At 41.3% G+C, this 14,832-nt stretch overlaps 1 protein-coding gene and 1 pseudogene across 1 annotated transcript; both read left to right on the forward strand.

The window, feature by feature from the left end:
* Positions 1–278: 278 nt before the first annotated feature.
* Positions 279–9,110, forward strand: LOC107100646 (NACHT, LRR and PYD domains-containing protein 3-like; the record flags this gene model as incomplete). Its single annotated transcript, XM_015399217.1, has 8 exons — positions 279–357; positions 1,759–1,978; positions 2,111–3,902; positions 4,155–4,328; positions 4,521–4,694; positions 7,522–7,695; positions 8,386–8,432; positions 8,581–9,110. Coding segments are annotated over 8 exons (3,190 nt in total), but the record flags the coding sequence as incomplete, so codon positions are not given.
* A 1,209-nt stretch (positions 9,111–10,319) lies between these two features.
* The window catches only part of LOC107100647, a 12,480-nt pseudogene continuing 7,967 nt past the window's right edge, over positions 10,320–14,832 (forward strand).

Raw genomic sequence — 14,832 nt, forward strand, 5'->3', positions numbered from 1 at the left:
TTTATTCTTCCCGTAAACCTACACAATGCCAGATTTTTCAAATTTTACTATAGTAAAATAATTCAGCTGGTACTTTGTTTTTTACAAGGTTTTATTGGGCCATTAAAAAACATCAATTACGGTTGGTATTTGTTTGCAGTACAATTCAGTAAAAATGTGAATGATTTTCCAATCATCACTGAAAAACATATCTATTTATTCGCAGTTACCTAAGTTTTATCTTTCCTTCATCTCTCTGTGGAGAGAACATGAGCTAATTATTTGTTGTTTCTCCACAGACTGGGCCAAAAGAAATCAGAGGTTACCAGCAGTCCAACTGCCCAGCTGCATCAAACACAGCTGGACTCCATATTTATGGTTTGTACCTCTAAATTACTACTATTATCAGTAGGCAAAGTGGGTTAAGTGCTTTCTCAAGGCCACAACAACACCGAAAGTTGGAGCTGGGGCTTAAACCAAAACTCCTTTAGTTGCAGGGCAAACTTCTTCTGCTGATGCTATTGTCATCCATAATTGCATTGACCAACCAATTTTGGGTTAGAGTTGAACGGTTAAAGTGTAAGTGATAGAAGATATATTCTCGTGTTTTTCTGAACACACAAATACCGGAAGACCTCAGCTTGCAGGCGAGGTCACATCACAGTGGCATCCTTGCCAAAATTGAGGTTTATCATGTTGACTTGAGCCGACAGGAAAGAGGTATTCAGAGATAGGAGGTCATCCTTCATTACAATGTAGATTATATATACAATCAATCAATACGTGTCAATACATGGTCTAACTATTTCAATGCCATGACAATCACATTTAATTAGTGCCAATTAAGGCCTTAATTAAAAAAAATAATAATTAATGGCTTTTAAAGATTTGTAATGATCCGCGAAAACCCTGGTTCATTTCCGCATGTTTTGCTGCTTTGAATTTAATAATATAGCGAATGCTCTCTTCAAACTCAGAGGAAGTCGGAGCGGAGCCAGACGGGAGGAACAGCAGAGGATGTTGGTTTGCTTTGCACAGAAAGCCTGGAGTGCAGCAGGGCAGAGAGGAGACAGGGGATGTGGCATTTTGGGGTTAGAGGCCAGACTCTTCCTACTCTCTCACCTTGGTGGGCTTCTCTGATGTAATGCTGTCCACCTCATGATAAATTGCAGCCACTCTTCCCGACCTCCAGCACTCCGTTTGCCTGGCTGAGTTATTCGGTCATTTGCCATTCTGATTTGATCCTCAGCAATTTGCCTCAATAGCTAGCCAAAGTCAGCTGTAGCCTCTCCCAGGCCTGGAGCGCTGTTTTCCAGCAGGCTTCTTCAATCTCCCACTGTGCTCCTCAGCTCTCTTCCCAAGCTAGCAGCAGCTGGGCACCTCTTCCTGGTTATGTAGCTTGCCGCAATCATGTCATAATGGCAATCTATACACTCAATAGTTTCTCTGCTCTGAACTGGCATTGTCCAAAGATAGCTGCCTCTATAAATTCAGTTCAGTTTATTTCCAGAGCGGCAATTGACAGAAATGTCCAGGAGAACCATAACCAGGCTCAGTGTGAGAGGCCATCTGCTGAGGCCGACTGGTGTTCAAGGAGACAGAAGCAGACATAGAAAAAGAAGCAGAGATAAAAAAAAAGGTATCTCTACTTTTTGTAGTAGATGAAACAAGCTGTGGAATCTGGGATTTTCTGCTGAGACTGCTGCTCCCACAACCAGGTCCCAGATAAGCAGAATACATCAGTATGAGTACAGTCATTCGTGTATTATTCTGTTTCAGCTGTTGGAGGACAATATTGTCACTTTTGTGAAGAACGAGCTGAAGAAAATGCAGAGTATTCTTAGTCAATATGACTCAGAGGGTAAAAAAGGTCACAAGGATGTGTTAGATGGGGATGATGACGAGCAAAGGACGAGCAACAGAGAGGCAATTATCAAGATCACAGTGAATTTCCTGAGGATGATAAAGCAGGACGAGCTGGCTGACCGTCTGCAAGGCAGTAAGAAGATTAATATACTTTAATTAATAGATAAATCACACATATATCTGTCTGAAGATGTAGAATCACATTTATACTTTAATAACATGATACTTTTCTTGCCCTCCTAATTTCACTTTTTTCCTTATTTAGAACACCTTGCTGCAGTTTCTCAAAAGAAACTTAAATCTGGTTTGAAAAAGAGGTTTCAGTGTGTGTTTGAGGGGATCACTAAAACTGGAAGTCAAACTCTTCTGAACCACCTCTATACAGAACTGTACATCACAGAGGGAGGGACTGGAGAGGTCAATGATGAACATGAAGTCAGTCAGATAGAAACAGTATCCAGGAAAACATACAAACCAGAAACAACAATCAGACAAGAAGATATCTTTAAAGTCCCACCTGGAAGAGATCAACCGATTAGAACAATACTGACACAGGGAGTGGCTGGCACTGGTAAAACAGTCTTAACACGGAAGTTCACTCTGGACTGGGCTCAAGGCAATACCCGCCAGAACATCCAGTTCATATTTCCATTCACCTTCAGAGAGCTGAATGTGCTGAAAGAGAAAAAGTTCAGCTTGGTGGAACTTGTTCATCACTTCTTCACTGAAACCAAAGAAATCAGCAGCTTTGAAGACTTCCGGGTTCTGATCATCTTAGATGGTCTAGATGAGAGTCGACTTCCTCTGGACTTCACCAAAAAAAAGATCCTGACTGATTGTACAGAGTCCACCTCAATGGATGCTCTGCTGATAAACCTTATCAGGGGGAAACTGCTTCCCTCTGCTCTCCTCTGGATAACCACACGACCTGCAGCAGCCAATCAGATCCCTCCTGAGTGTGTTGGCATGGTAACAGAGGTCAGAGGGTTCAGTGGCCCACAGAAAGATGAGTACTTCAAGAAAAGATTCAGAGATGAGGAACAGGCCAGCAGGATAATCGCGCATATGAAGAAATCCAAAAGCATTCACATCATGTGCCACATCCCAGTGTTCTGCTGGATCACTGCTACAGTTCTGGGTGATGTGTTGAAGACCAAAGAGGGAGGAGAGCTGCCCAACACCCTGACTGAGATGTACATCCATTTCCTGGTGGTTCAGACCAAAGTGAAGAGGGTCAAGTATGATGGAGGAGCTGAAACAGATCAACACTGGAGTCCAGAGAGCAGGAAGATGATTGAGTCTCTGGGAAAACTGGCTTTTAATCAGCTGCAGAAAGGAAACCTAATCTTCTATGAATCAGATCTGACAGAGTGTGGCATCGATATCACAGCAGCCTCAGTTTACTCAGGATTGTTCACACAGATCTTTAGAGAGGAGAGAGGGCTGTACCAGGAGAAGGTGTTCTGCTTCGTCCATCTGAGTGTTCAGGAGTTTCTGGCCGCTCTTCATGTTCATAGGGCATTCATCAACTCTGGTGTCAGTCTGATGGAAGACACAAAGTCATCTAAGAAATATTTATTATCTAAGAAACCTAACTTAAAGCTTCTTCATCAGAAAGCTGTAGACCAGGCCTTACAGAGTCCAAATGGACACCTGGACTTGTTTCTCCGCTTTCTCTTGGGACTTTCCCTACACAATAATCAGAGACTGCTACAAGGTCTGCTTACACATACAGGAAGTCACTCCCAGACGAATCAGGAAACAGTTCAGTACATAAAGGAGAAGATAAGTGGAAATGTGTCTGCAGAGAGAAACATTAATCTGTTCCACTGTCTAAATGAACTGAATGATCATTCTCTAGTGGAGGAGATCCAACAGTCTCTGAGTTCAGGAAATATATCGATAGATAAATTGTCTCCTGCTCAGTGGTCAGCTCTGGGTTTCATCTTGGTGTCATCTGGAGATACTTTGAATGTGTTTGACCTGAAGAAGTACTCAGCTTCAGAGGGGGTTCTTCTGAGGCTGCTTCCAGTGGTGAAAGCCTCCAACAGAGCTCTGTAAGGACACAGATTTTGACTGCATGGTTGTTGATTGTGAAAAGAAATCTGCTAGAGAGGGTGAATAGTCATTCAGTTTTTTTTTTTTTCAAATTTTCATGTTCTAAACCAGTTCACCAAAGATAATGACATGGTAATAATGAAACATAGACAGTTCCATCAATCATTTCAGGTTAAATATTGGTTACTACAAATAATCAGGAACCAATATCTAGTAATTGTTTAATAACATATTTTCCTCTCTTTCGTCAGACTGAGTGGCTGTAACCTCTCGAAGAGAAGCTATAAAGCACTCTCCTTAGTTCTCAGCAATCAGTCATCCAGTCTCAGAGAACTGGATCTAAGTAACAACAAACTGCAAGATTCAGGAGTCAAGCTTCTACGTGATGGCCTGGAGAGTTTGAACTGCAAACTAGAAATTCTCAAGTAAAAACTTTTGATCTTATTAAAACAATGATTTTTTTTTCCATTAGCTACGGTCAAAGATCATGTACATTATAATATAGAGTTTTCAACTTGTCACGTCTTACGTATTCCCTATAAAAACAAACTGCAAAATAACCTGGACGGATGGATTTTTAATTGTATAATCAAAGGTTTTTGTGCCTTTCTCCTCAGACTGAGTGTCTGTAGCCTCTCTGAGAGAAGCTGTGAAGATCTGTCCTCAGTTTTAAGCTCTCAATCCTCTAGTCTCTTAAAACTGGACCTGAGTAACAACGACCTTCAGAATTTAGGGGTCAAGCTTCTATCTGCTGGACTGGAGAGTCCAAACTGCAAACTAGAAATTCTCAGGTAAATGTTCTCATCCCTGATGAAACCAGATTTTAGTGCATTACCTCCAAAAAGAGTTTATGTAAAATGTTATATTCATTTGTATTTGGTTCTGTTTATCTATATTCATATTGTACAGTCATGGCCAAAAGTATTGAGAATGACACAAATATATTTCCACATGATCTGCTGCCCTCTGGTTTTCATGTGTATATGTCAGATATCATCACATACAGAAATACAATTGCAACCATATTCTGAGTAACAAACGCTTTTAATGACAGTTAGAATGAGTTGATGCAGTAAGTCAATATTTGCGGTGTTGACCCCTCTTCTTCAGGACCTCTGCAATTCTCCCTGGCTGCTCTCAATTAACTTCTGGACCAAATACTGACTGATAGCGTCCATTCTTGCACAATCAATGCTTGCATTTTGTCAGAAATCCTAGGTTTTCGTTTGTCCACCCGTCTCTTGATGATTGACCACAAGTTTTCAATGGGATTAAGATCAGGGGAGTTTCAGTTCAATTCAGTTTATTTATATAGCGCCAAATTTACAACACATGTCATCTCAAGACACTTTCCAGTTCACCAGATCATCCAGTCAAATTGATTTAAAGTTTTCTATCTAAGGAAAACCAGTGTATTGCATTGACTCATTGACTCAAATACAATCCCTCACACTAAGCATGCTTGTAGCGACAGTGGAAAGGAAAAACTCCCTTTTAACCTAACCCTAACCCTTGAAGTAACAAATGCATGGACTAGTTTCTCAGCATCACCCCTGGACAGGAGATTTCTCATTTTTGCAATATTCCTCAGATGAAAGAAGGAAATTCTAGAAACCTCTTTGATCTGGGATTTAAATTACAGGTCCTGATAAAAAATCATAATTCACATAATCTATGATTACTTTTCGGATCTAACTGATTAATTTCTATATCAATGAGGCAAAATTCAAAGATAAATCTAAGAATGCAAGAAATTCTAGGATGTCATTTATAGATATAGTTGAGGATATTTCCGGTTGGATCATCAAAATATGTGGCCCTCCTAATTGTCAATCATTATGGTGATATGTTTACGTAAGCCTGTCCTAAAGTGCTTGTCCCCATTTTCACTTATCAGTGGTGAGGCTGACATAATGGAAAAATTACAAATATTCTTTTGGAAATTAAGCTTGGAGAAGCAATGCAAACAGCAGGTTTTTAAAAAAGTGTGCATGAGGAGAAATGGGTTTGTGCACACATACATTTTAAGTAGGTGTTCCCTCTTTGGAGCCTGTACAGCGCTGTCCATGTGCATTTATAAAGCGGAGAGGGCGGGTCTGCACAAACAATGTTTTCAGATGGACTTTCTCACTTAAAACTATACACTGCTAAAGAAAAAAACAAAAGGAACACATCAGATCTCAATAGGGGAAAAAATCATGCTTTTTATTCATACTGATTTGGACTGGGTGACATGTTAGGAACAAAACGATGCCACATTATTTGATGGAAATGAAAATGATCAACCTACAGAGGGCTGAATTCACAGACACCCAAAACTTACAGTGAAAAAATGATGCGGCAGGCTCGTCCATTTTGCTGAAATTTTATTGCAGCAACTCAAAATTGTATTCAGTCATTTGTATGACCCCCACATGCGTGTATGCCTGCCTGACAACGTTGGGGCACACGCCTAATGAGACGAATGATAGCGTCCTCAGGTATCTCCTCCCAGATCTGGACCAGGGCATCACTGAGCTCCTGGACAGTCTGAGGTGCAACCTGCCGGCGTCAGATGGATGGAGACATAATGTCCCAGAGGTGTTCTATTGGATTTAGGTCAGGTGAGCGTGGGGGCCAATCAATGGTATCAATTCCTTCATCTTCCAGGAACTGGCTGCATATTTTCGCCACATGAGGCCGGGCATTGTCGTGCACCAGGAGGAACCCAGGACCCACTGCACCAGCATAGGGTCTGGCAATGGGTGCAAGGATTTCATCCCGATACCTAACGGCAGTCAGGGTGGTGTTGTCTAGCCTGTATAGGTCTGTGCGTCCCTCCATGGATATGCCTCCCCAGACCATCACTGACCCTCCAGCAAACCAGTCATGCTGAACGATGTTACAGGCAGCATAATGTTCTCCACGGCTTCTACAGACCCTTTCACGTCTGTCACATGTGCTCAGGGTGAACCTGCTCTCATCTGTGAAAAGCACAGGGCGCCAGTGGCTGACTGGCCAATTCCAGTGTTCTGTGGCAAATGTCGATCGAGCTCCACGGTGCCGGGCAGTGAGCACAGGGCCCACTACAGGACGTGGGGCCCTCAGGCCATCCTCCTGAAATCTGTTTCTGATTGTTTGGTCAGAGACATTTTGTAGGGCTCTGGCAGTGCTCCTCCTGCTCCTCCTTGCACAAAGGAGCAGATGCTTTACTCTGATTAAATGTAAAACTACTCAGCCCTTAATGTGTGCAAGCATTAAGAATGCTTTGATTTTGCTGCTTCTATCGTGTGCCTCTGAACGTAGCATTAGAAGTCTTTGTAAATAATGGCCCAAGACAATTGTTCTACTGGGGAAACCAGTTTCTTTATTTTAGTTGAAAGAAAGCTTAAAGCTATCACCATCTGCAAAGTCCCTGGTGGTCTTTAAAGTTTTCATCACAGTGGAGCTCTAGTCAGATGAATCTTCCTAAATGTCCATTTTTATTGCTCACAAAACAAAATACTGTTTTATTTATTTTCTTGACTAGATAAGCAACTATTTTATTATAATTTTCCCTACTGCAAATGTAAAATCAGACCTTGGATTACACTTCAACTTTCTGATTTTCACATAATTTGCATTGAATTTTGTTTGTAGCTTGTCAGGCTGTCTGATCTCAGAGGAAGGCTGTGTTTCTCTGGCCTCAGCTCTAAGCTCCAACACCTCTCATTTGAAAGAATTGGATCTGAGCTACAATCATCTAGGAGACTTGGGAGTGAAACAACTGTTGGCTGGAGTCAGGGATCCTTGTTGGAGACTGCAAATTCTGAGGTATGGATGAAGTTGGTGCAGAGATCCAAAACTTTATTTCATTCTTTAAAAAAAAAAGTTATCCTAATTAAAAATAGTACATAATGTGTATATTTAATACATTTGATACTTGTTTTTTTTCTAGTGGAGAAGTAAACATCTCATCTATGGGAAGGGTTTAAAAGAAATAAGGATTTCTTCTCAGATAAAAGCTCCAGAGGTTTAGAGGGCTATATTTAGGCTTTGGATCTTTTGATCATACCACATGCCAATCTTTGTGATGTGCCTTAGCCACAGCGGGGGACAGGGCTGGCCGCCTCTTCCTGGTTATGGTCTCCTGTCTGCTGCTGCTCCACACTGATTTCCCGCTGCTCTCATCTAAGCTCCAGAATGCCCTCACCCTACCACTGTTGTCTGAGTGATTTTTCCCACTGTTTCTAACCCTAACAAAAATGGACCAATCAAAGGAGACTGATGTGTTTATGCTTACAGAAAAGCTCATTAAACATACAACGGCTGCTGCAGGAAACCTGGTGGTCTTATAATGACCTGGTCTTATAATGACCAGCCTGTTGCCGTTCAGGATTATTTATCCTCATGTTAAGATCAACTTATTTCCGAGCACTGCTGACTGACTTGTGTAAATCTACATGTAACATCTATGTCTGCATGCTAAGATAGGCTGACAGTCTGGCTGTCTCCTCCTTTCAGGGTAGAGCCTATTGGAGTCCAATGGTTGGAACCAGGTCTCAGGAAGTGTAAGTTTGTTTTTCATTAGATTCATGAAAACAAAGCAGAATAAACATCCAACCATCTTCAAACTGTTGACCGCTCATCCTGAAGTCTTCATCATAGTGTCAATACATAATAAGTAACTGAGCAAAGACTGTTTGTTCTCTTTATCAGATTCCTGTCACCTAACAATTGACACAAACACAGTGAGCAGGAACATCAAGCTGTCTGAAAACAACAAGAAAATGACACGTGTGGAGGAGCTTCAATCATATTGTGATCATCCAGAAAGATATGATGTTCGTCAGGTGCTGTGTGAACCTTGTCTGACTGGTCGCTGTTACTGGGAGGTCCAGTGGACAAAAGGGGTTTATATATCAGTGAGCTACAGGAGAATTAGAAGGACAGAGGACAGTGAAGACTGTTGGTTTGGGGGGAATAATTGGTCCTGGAGTCTCAGATGCTCCGATGTTCATGGTTTCTCTGTCTATCACAAAAACCAAGAAACGCATATATCCTCCTCCTCAGACTGTAACAGAGTAGCAGTCTATGTCGACTGTCTTGCTGGCATAGTGTCCTTCTACAGAATCTCCTCTGACTCACTGATTCACCTCCACACCTTTAACACCACATTTACTGAACCGCTGTATCCTGGGTTTGGGTTTTGGGGATTTAGTTTTGGTTCCTCAGTTTTTTTGTGCTAAGTTGATTGTAGTCTCCCGTCAAAGAAACCCTCTCACTGTTGAACAGACAGTTCATTCTTACCCTAACCCATTCTTTTTTTATTTGATATTTAATGGTCTAGGCTATGCAAAATAATTTTTTTGATCTCTTTTATTTTATAGTATCATTCAAAATCAGACCCAAATTGACATTTTGCTTAATTTCTGCATGTCTTTGTAATCCTCGTGAATTCTGCTTCCTGTTAAGTAGCCCCTCACTATCCTGGATATAAAAAAGGGTTAACATCCCCCTCCAGGAAGCACCTACCTTGATTTCCCAGTGAACAAAAACTGCTCTCAGATCAGTGAGCGGTGATGTGAGCATGTTCATTTCTGCTCAATGTTGATATGAAGTCCTTTAAAGATGGAAGTTGAAATTGTCCTCGGATTCGCAGGTTGTTTTTCTTGCTCTTTCCAGTCAGACCTTCACACTGTATATCAGAATGTTGTGTTTCTCTTTTGGTATTATCCTTTCATTCATGAGACAGATTTCATTGAAATGTTGGTGATTTTTTTCTCAATATAGACATGTTCCACTTTTGTCTGCTCCTATTTTGTAAATTTTTTTTTATATTAAACTGCTGAACCTTCCATTTGTTTATCTGCTCCAGTTCCAATTCATGTGTATTAGCATTCAATAAACCTGTTTTCTTCATCAGCTTTTGGTCAATTAGCTGCTTGTTTTATTCTTTTCACATATCAATATATAAATAAAACTAACCCAAAATGGGGAATAAGACGCCCTCGTAGAGTGAACATAATACTGATTAGGTTCTGGTTGCATTCAACATTAATAATTCTATCTTGCATACACTCAAATGAGAGTTAGGGTTAAAACTGTGGTGTAATCAGTGGGAAGTGTTTTAACATGAGCTTGGACAAAAGTTTATGGTGTGTTCAACCCTTGGCAGGTTGTACCACTGCTTGGTAGGATACGACTCACATAGACAGTGTAACTTGGTTAGTTCTCTCTGTTTACCAATCCCTGAGTAAAACCAGAAGACAAACCGACCAAAACACCATGCAGAGATTAAAACTCCAGAATGTGAATGCAGACACCTGTCAGAGACTAGATCTATAGCTATTTCATGTAGCCTGAACACCTCATAGGCCAAAATCTCATTAATCCCTTTGGCGGATGGGAGCTTCCTAAGGGGTGTTAGATGAATCATCTTTGAGAATAGGTCCACAATGGTGAGGAAAACTGAGGAGGGCAAACCTGTGATGAAGTCCATGCCTTGTGGGACCAAGGATGGTAATGGAACCGGGAGAGGTGGTCAGCAAGAAGGCTTGGACTGAATTCACAGCTGACATGCCATTTTAAACTCCTTAGTGTTCTCAATCACGGAGGACCACCAAAACTGAGCTTGTATGATCTTTATAGCTTTATAGATTCCAGGATGACATAATACGATGACAGAACATGAGTACTTTCCTCACCAGATGATTCGGTACAAAGAAACAGTTCTCAGGACAGGATTCAGGGGTAGAGAGATTCCTGGTGGCATCCCTCATCTGCCTCTCATACCCATCATAGTGCTGGACAGTGTCACGAAGGATGAACTCTTTTGCACGACTAGTCTCATTAATGGGAGGATAAGAATTTTTTTGGTAAGGGGTTCAGGTTTTGTGTTTTTGGTGTATTACAAACAAAAAGTCAACTGACCAAAATACTATCCTTATAGTGCCTCTCTGGGATTGAATATCTTGGTTGTATTCCAGATTCTTGTGATCCACCCCAAATAATGAATGCTTCTTTGGCCCCTTCCAACCAGCACCTCCACTCCATTCTAGGGCTAACCTGGCAGTAAGGAGTTCTCAGTTTTCAACATCATAATTGTGTTCTATGCTGGTTGAAGATTGGACGTGTAGTTTCTTCTTAGAAAGAGCAGGCGAGAAGAGAACACGGGCTTAAGGTTTACTGCATGGGAATAAAAGACTGGCAACAGCCTCCTTAAAGGAATAGTACACCCAAAACATGATTAGCCTTCGTTTTCTACTCACCCCCATGCTGAACAACACCCTGGAGTACTTTTTTGATATCTCAAATGCATCTGGAGATCTGGGAGGCTTCTTGCTATCTGCTGACATTCAAATAATGGAGGTCCATAGACAGAAAGGTCCATAAAAGTCCACAAAAAACGTGTCAATATTCCTCCATACTGCTCGTCCAATGTATTCCAAGTGTCCTGAGTGGGTAGCATCCAGAATTTACTCGAAACGAAGTCATTTAGAATGTTTTTAGAGCATAAACAGTAGTGTATAGGATTTCCTGAAAGCGCGCACCTGCGCGTTCCCGACGCTACGGAAGCTGGCAGACCAAACCAGATGAAAGTGCGCATTCAGCGTCTGCTCTGCCAATAATGCAAGCGTAGAAGAAGAAATGTGCTGTTTACCTGTGCAAAGAAAGAAACAACGAAAGAAAAATGTCTGAGGACTTCAGTGTTGAGGAAGAGCATGAGTTCTTTGCTGAGCTGAATGCGCACTTTCATCTGGTTTGGTCTGCCGCGGTTTCCGTAGCGTCGTGAACGCGCTTTCAGGAAATCCTATACACTACTTATTTCTCTCAGGGCCTCTTTCAACCATTGGCTGCACTGTGGAGAAGTCCAGATCGTCCATTTGGAGATGTGTTTGAGAAAGAACCGTTACTTAAAAAAAATAATTATAGTTACTAGTTACTTCTTCCAAAAAGTAACTGAGTTACTAACTGACTTACTCAACAATAAAAGTAACTAGTTACTAGTAAAAGTACCTATTGCTTTACTTTTGCGTTTCTCGCCACCGTAACCCTCACCACCCGGCCCCCACCTTCTCACTGTGTGTTTCCAAAGCCAGCTGAATAGAGCGGACGACAAAGACAAGAACCTGCAGAGAGTTTAGCATTTATTGCAACTCAGCGTAAATTACATCAGGAGGAACGCTATCTGATGGGTCTATAAACCCCGTCAGATAGCGTTCCCCCTGCCTAACATGGGGGGAACGGTATCGGATGGGCCTCTCAACCCCATCAGATAGCGTTCCCCTCATCTTAACATGGGGGGAACGCTATCTGATGCGGTGTAAATATCATCAGGCTGCATTACCTCTACTCATGGGTGTGAAGTTTTTTAACGGGGCGTTCAGATCTGGTGAGTGAATGAAATTAATAATTCGGTATTTCTGAATTCTGCAATCCTGTGTGTTTGGGTTGTTTTAGATACTCCATCCATCCATCCATCCATCCATCCATCCATCCATCCATCCATCCATCCATGTTTCTCCCTTTCTCCATATAGGCTAACATTTGATCGTTCTCGCTCTCCGTAGTTCTCCTGTGGCGCGAGCACAGGCCGGCTGTTGCGCGCCTTTAGCGAGCATGCGCGTTTCCTGTCGCTTGCGCGGTGAATCTTGTCGCCTGCGCTGTGTGGAGATGCAGGGGAAACCGTATCTGATGGGGAAACGCAGCTCGACGTAACACCGTTATTTCCATCTGCTGCTGGAGTCCTCCTCACTCTCCATCTCTCTGTGTGTGCTGTACGTTAACACCCACCAGCGGAAACACCCACCTACCCAACTGACAGACGGAATCTCACTATACATCAGCCATTCTCATCCTCCCCTCTCTCATGACAAGGCGCGCACGAGTAAAAAGGTTAATTGTGCGACCTGAGTAACGCGCAGTAACTGGGTGTCGGCAATGGCAACTGCGTTATGGTTACAGTCAAAGTAATTAGTTAGATTACTCGTTACAAAAAAAAGGTAACAGCATTAGTAAGGCTGTTATTTTCAAACTGTTAAACTGTCTGAGAGCCATTAGCAGACCTTTGGCTTTGTCAGAATATTGACCATCAGAGAAAGCCATGAGCTCCAGGACATCTCCGGGATTTCAGTGACCTTCACACTACTGAAACAGCATTATGAACTGAGAGCCATTTCCCTGTGGCAGGGTGAAATTCAGTTGGGGTTCATCCAGCTCTTTCTGCAGTTCATGCAGCTTGTTGCTTCTGCTAGCAGTTACTGAAAAAACAAAAACAAAAAAAGATCTCAAATCCTGCCGAAACCTGTTCACCTGTGGCACAGATTTGGCTGCATCACTAGTGCAAGTGCAATACGATTAGCTGCACAGTGCACACCCATCTGTTCTGAGTCATGACCGCAGCTCCATCTGTATAAACAGCTGCAAGTTTCATCATCAGCAATAGTATCTTTTCTTCCATCATCACACTTCCTGAACATTTTTGTTACAGTCTTGTTGTCATCTATTTACCTGACATACACAACTGGTTGCTTGGTGTTGCAATATCAGCGGACTCATCTAGTATTATTTAAAAAAAGCACAGGAAGTCTTTGCACAGCCCTGTTCCAGAAGGTTTCTCTCAATTGCTTGTTGCATTTCTGATGTTTGCTTTTCATTAATGTAATTACCATAGCTTGATGTTTCTGTGTTAAGATCTTTGAAAGCAGGACACTCCATTTCTTTCATAATTTAACCAGAGCGGAACATTTTCCTTTGGCCATTTTGTTTTTTTTCCTACAAGGTAAAGCTGGGCATACACTGTTAGATTGTTGCTGTATATGAAAGGGGAAACAAGCAGAAAACCTGCTGAAAGGGCTTTGGGGAAGGAGATAAGCTAAATCAACAATTAAAGGGAAGAAACACAAATTTAAGGATGAGATGAAGGTTAGAAAAGAAGAAAAATATAGAATAAGTTTTTATATATACTAGAGAAAAGGAGTAATGAGGAACAGGAGGCTTGGAGAAAAAGAAAATGTGGATCATTTTTTATTGACTGCAGCTGAAAGAGAGGATGAGAAAAGTAATTAGGAAAACAGGTAGAAAATAGAGTTTAAATGGAATATTAGCAACAGATTGTGATTGGAAGAAAATCAGGGTTTTTTTAAATAAAACACTGTTTTAATGTGAATATTATGCTAAATAAAAAGTAGATATAGAAGGTGGAACACATGCAGGTACACAGTCTGTACAGTAGGTGGCGGTATGCGCCTTTATGTTCTTTGCTATCTGCCTAAATGAAGAGAAAAGACAACTTCTCACTGTTTCATTAAGTCATGTAAAAGCTTCTATTTGTCACTGAATAAAGTTAAACAAGAAGAAACTAAGAAAATCATCTGACAACAGATTGTTATAAACATGTTTATTATTTTTCCTTTTTAATTCTCCATAACCTTTAATCCTCCGCGGCCATTTGCATCCTGATGCCTCATTAATAACTTTCTGTATTGTTTTGCACTTTGATCAATAAAGGGGAGAGAAAGGAGCTCCAGGCTGCAGACATGCTCCTCATTTATTACCGGCAGGGGGCAGCAGAACAGAGCAGAGCAGCAGAGAAGAAGAAAGAAGAAGTAGAAGAAGAAAGCAGTGTCATTACCCGATCCGTACCGGAAGCACGATCCGTACCATCAGCTCATTTGTGCGTGCGCAAACAGAATAACTTCCGGTGGCAATATTTCCTTTTTCTTACTTTTTTATTCTTTTGTATTTTTTAGAGGCATAGGTTTCTTTTTGTATATCTTTGTATTTTCGTCAATATTGCATTTTCTAAAAATAAAAAAACAGAAATACATAAAAAAGTTCAATCGCCTTGTGATAGTTACTTTGACTTCTCTGAGCATGCGCAAATATACGTTTCTCAAATAAAAAAATAATAGAGTGCATTCACTCTATTATCATAGAGTGCATCAGATAAACGTTACGCAATAATAT

This window comes from Cyprinodon variegatus, unplaced genomic scaffold (genome assembly GCF_000732505.1).
Source record: "Cyprinodon variegatus isolate N-32 unplaced genomic scaffold, C_variegatus-1.0 Scaffold996, whole genome shotgun sequence".
NCBI classification, from domain to species: domain Eukaryota; kingdom Metazoa; phylum Chordata; class Actinopteri; order Cyprinodontiformes; family Cyprinodontidae; genus Cyprinodon; species Cyprinodon variegatus.